Below are 4,545 nucleotides of genomic sequence, written 5' to 3' on the forward strand. Positions count from 1 at the left end.
TAAATTCAAAGCAACATACTCATGTTCTTTGGTTAAAAAACTGGTATATTACTTTGAATTTACTCAACTCAGTTAAGTGGAACCAGGTCACATAACATGGTTAAGTAAATCCAACATTTCATTTTTTACAGTGTTGGATGTGATAGCTATTACTAGAAATAAACATTTTAATCAACAACTGATTAGCCTAACTGTTGGAGTCAGTGTGACTTAATCATTTATTCAGGTTAAGAAGAAAGTGAAATGTTTGGAATCAGGAAACTCTTTTCTCTCAGTCATCAGTTTGTAAAACTCAGAGGAGTCAAAAGTATTCACATTCATATTAGATTTAATTTTTTTTTGAAGTAGAGGCAACTCAAGATTTTTACTCAATAAAAGTGTAAAAGTACTGGTTTTAGTATAAAAGTAAAAGTAAGGGGAAAGACATTAAGAAAGAAACTTCCCCCCAAATAACCTGTTTTTTCTAAAGTCATTAATAACTATAAATTAAAATAGACTCGTGGGATGTAGGCTAACATATTTTCCTCAAAGCCCCACTTTCTTATTTCCAGGCCAGCCCCCCATCCACAAACAATCCCTCCCTTTGCCCCACCTCTCCCAAAGACTACTTCAGTATTTATCAAGATAATATAAAAAAATGAGGTAAATAGTTGGACTTTTTTTGTAATTTTTATTTAACAGATAATAAATTCATATTTTTACAACCACTGAGCAGACCCAGTTATGTGCTGTTCTCACTGGTACCTCCCCCCAGTTCGGTGCCCGCGGCACCTTTCAGCTCCACCTCTGCCACTCTCATCTTCACACAGGTTGCACACACCTGACATGTCCTGCTGGTGATGTGACGGTGTCATGTACAGGTATGATGGATCATACTAACAAATAGCGTGTCGGAATGATACATGTTAATACTTCTCGTTCAACCACAATTAAATTCACTCTGTTCAGGAGGTGCCAAATAACTAAATAGATGTTATTTTCTTCCTGAACAATGAAAAGCCGTAATAAAAACGAGCCAAAGTGAAATAAAAATGAAATACTTTTTGTATTTTCAAAACGTAAGGAGTAGAAAGCACAGATAGTTGCACGAAAATGTAAGAAAGTTGGCCAAAACAATTTTACTCCAGTGAACTATAAATAACCAAAACTACTTCTTCAGTTAAGAAAAGTATTTGTACTTTATTACTTGATACCTCTGGTAAAAATGTTCAAGTAAAACGTCAGTTAAAAATAAATATATAAAGAGTCTGCTCTGCTGAGTACAAATATCTGTAACAGAGACCAGTTTGTGACGATGCAGCTGAGAAATCATTGAACTGATGCTTCTGTTGAGGCTTGTCACCAGGTCAGGGCTCACCGACAACAATAACAACAGTTATTATTAAATACTAATAACGCTGACATCTGTCCAGTTAGAGATTTTAACATATATTTCAGTTTACAGCACCTGCTGTTGATCAGTACAGATGTTGAGTAGAAAAAAGCACCAAAGCTTCTTCGTGTGTTTTAACAACTCATGAAGGTTGAAAGTGTTGGAGTGGAACTCGTAGTCTTGTGGAGTTCTGCAGGGTAAGTGCAGAGGCAGAACAAACCCGACCGGCTGGTGTTGTGTTGCTAGCATTCCATTCAGGAGATGACTCCTGACACTGGCCCCAGGGAAGTCTGGCCCGCAGCCACGGAACATCAGGTGTCACGACATGTCGACCCGCCTCGGCCTTTTGAATCATCCATCACCGATGGTTCCTTATCACGAGAGGGCTGCTGCCCGCGCCCAAACAAACAAACAAACAAACAAACAAACAAACAAACAAACAAACAAACAAACAAACAAACAAACAAACAAACAAACAAACAAACAAACAAACANAACAAACAAACAAACAAACAAACAAACAAACAAACAAACAAACAAACAAACAAACAAACAAACAAACAAACAAACAAACAAACAAACAAACAACGCTGCCAACGAGAACCCAGATACAGATTACACTCACATCTTACTCTCCAACATAAACCAACTGTTTTCGCTTCTGTCAAAAAGCTTGGAAATAAAAACAGCGCAGACATTTCTTTACAATGTTTGGTTCTTTTATGAAACTTTTAGATTTTGAGGTTAAATTAAGGTCTTTCAGTGGTTTTACTTTGACAGTTTCTCTTTTATCCCAGTTCTTTTGTCTGAACTTAAAATTGTTGGACGTGTCAGACTTTTCAACTGGATGTTAAACCAGGTGGTGAGTCAGGTCTGAAAACTGACAACAGCCCCTTTTCTGATCATGATGTGTTTTCTTTCTTTAACCTCAAAAGCTAATTACATCATTAGCTTGAGATAATCTAGTTAGTTATAAATATACAAATAACTGGATAGAAATAACACAAGTGGATCAGGATCTTTTCAGCCTCCAGACTCTTCAAATGTTTTCTATGTTTGATTTATGTTTAGACTAACCCTGCATTTTGGACTCTAGACCCTAAGATCTACTAGATTTTAATATATATATATATATATATATATATATATACTCAAATAACAAATATAATGGATTTAATTTAAAAAAAGAAAACTGTTTTCTTTCAACTGAACTGAGTAAAGGTAACACATTTACTTTACATTTAGTTTAAAATAAAGTAAATGTAAACCTTTACTCATTTCAGTTGGGTGGAACCATAACTTTTTAAAAATAAATATGTTATATAGTTTTTTTAATGTAGGTAAGAATGTTAAATAAATGTTAACTTTCAGAACAAACAAAAACAAAAAGTAAGATGCTGACAGGAAGCATGAGGTACAACAGTAAGTCCTGAGGAGAAGAACCCATAAATCTCTGTCTCCCTCCCCGGCTGTGGGAGACTCTGAAGTTAAATTATAAGTTCAGCGAGCTGCTGGAATTTCTTTGAAAGTTCTGGGTTGTGGCTATTTTTGTGCAACAACTTCTGGGCTGTGACTCTGCTGCAGAGCTGCTGTAAAAACATCTGACCGAGTGAAGACAGATTAGCGTGATTATTATTATTATGTTGTTTGTTTGTTTCTCTCCTTCGTTCCAGTGAAAGAGGAACCGGACCTGGAGGTTCGGTTGGTCAACGGGAAGCCTAAGAAGGTGCGTAAACCCCGGACCATCTACTCCAGCTACCAGCTGGCGGTCCTGCAGAGGAGGTTCCAGACGGCCCAGTACCTGGCCCTGCCGGAGCGGGCCGAGCTGGCTGCGCAGCTGGGCCTCACGCAGACGCAGGTGAGRCTGAGAACTGTTATTGACAGGAGATGATGGTAACTTCTGCACACAAAAAAAAAAAAAAATGTAAGAGTGACAACAGCTGGTTCCTCGGCTGCCCAGATGTTTCCACAACAGAAAAACAGAAAACATGAAATGTTTCAGAAGAATTAGATCAATACGATGAAGTTTTAATTCCCTTAAACTGCTTCAGTCAGGATCCTTTTTTTGACTGTGCGCTCCCACCAAAATCCCCCGGCCCCCCAGGACAAAAGCAGTAACGGTATAAGTATTCTAGAAAATTGAACCATTTTTAAAAAAGGATTTGTTGTTCAATTCAAGTGCAAACCAAAAATAAATAAATAAAAACACTGAGCGAAGCCCCCAGGTTTTAAAATAAAGTTCTGTGCAAAAGTTCTGAACAAGCACTATCTTACCTGCTGTTGGATATTTTGTTGTTGATAAGCTGAATTTTAGATACAATCTTATATTTTATATACAGTATTGTGAGTGATTGCAGTCATTTACTTTAAAAAAATCAACAAGTCTTCTTAGTTGTTGTGTTTGTTTCTATAACCAACTTCCTTGTTTTAGGGGCATGACATCATGCTTCATGTAGAAACTGACGGTACTTTAAACATTAAAGTAATAATTCAACAGTTTATATAAAACCACCCTAATTCTTTTTCGTAGATTGAAATAGTTTTCACTTTTGCCTTGGTTACTTTAAATAACCAAAGGTCTTGCTTTTAATTGACAATTTTACTGTGCACGTTTAGTTTTACTTTAAATAAAACGTTTGGTTTGTGTAGCAGTCAGAAAATTGTAGTTTGCATTTTTAACAAACAACAGCAAAACAAACCAAAACACGGTTCAAAACGGAAGAATTATTTAATAAAATGTGTGAAAGCTGAACCTACTTTTTATATTTATGTCTTAAATAAATGTAGAACTTATAAAGTTCAACAGAAGAAGAGAGTTCAGAGTAAAGTACATTTRAAAGTAAGATTATTTTCCTGAACAGCAGTCAGTCTGCGCAGGCGGTGATTTAAGGTTTATTTTGCTCCCAGATGATTTACAGGCTGTGAATCATCTGTTATCCAGTCAGGAAGACGAAACACGGGGAGCAGGTTGTTAAGTTGAGGCTGATTTAAATCTTCTGTGGTGTTGTCCTTAGGTGACTTTCACAAGCTTCAGCAATGCAAAGATAAATCTGATTAGTGTGTCCAGAAGTCAAAAGGTTTCTGCAGATGACTTACTGGTTTTTGGTCTTTTGTGTTAAAGACACCTTATATTAGTTGGTTCTTTTTGTAAAAAAAAAAAAAAAAAAAAAAAA

At 36.2% G+C, this 4,545-nt stretch overlaps 1 protein-coding gene across 1 annotated transcript in view; it reads left to right on the plus strand.

The window, feature by feature from the left end:
• LOC106525246 (homeobox protein Dlx3b) overlaps window positions 1-4,545 on the plus strand; it is a 7,990-nt gene that overhangs the window by 1,132 nt on the left and 2,313 nt on the right. The window contains exon 2 of the mRNA XM_014019403.1: window positions 3,046-3,230. Coding sequence (XP_013874857.1) covers window positions 3,046-3,230 — 185 coding nt within the window. The remainder of the gene's footprint in view (window positions 1-3,045; window positions 3,231-4,545) is intronic.

Source organism: Austrofundulus limnaeus, unplaced genomic scaffold (assembly GCF_001266775.1).
Source record: "Austrofundulus limnaeus strain Quisiro unplaced genomic scaffold, Austrofundulus_limnaeus-1.0 Scaffold220, whole genome shotgun sequence".
NCBI lineage: Eukaryota > Metazoa > Chordata > Actinopteri > Cyprinodontiformes > Rivulidae > Austrofundulus > Austrofundulus limnaeus.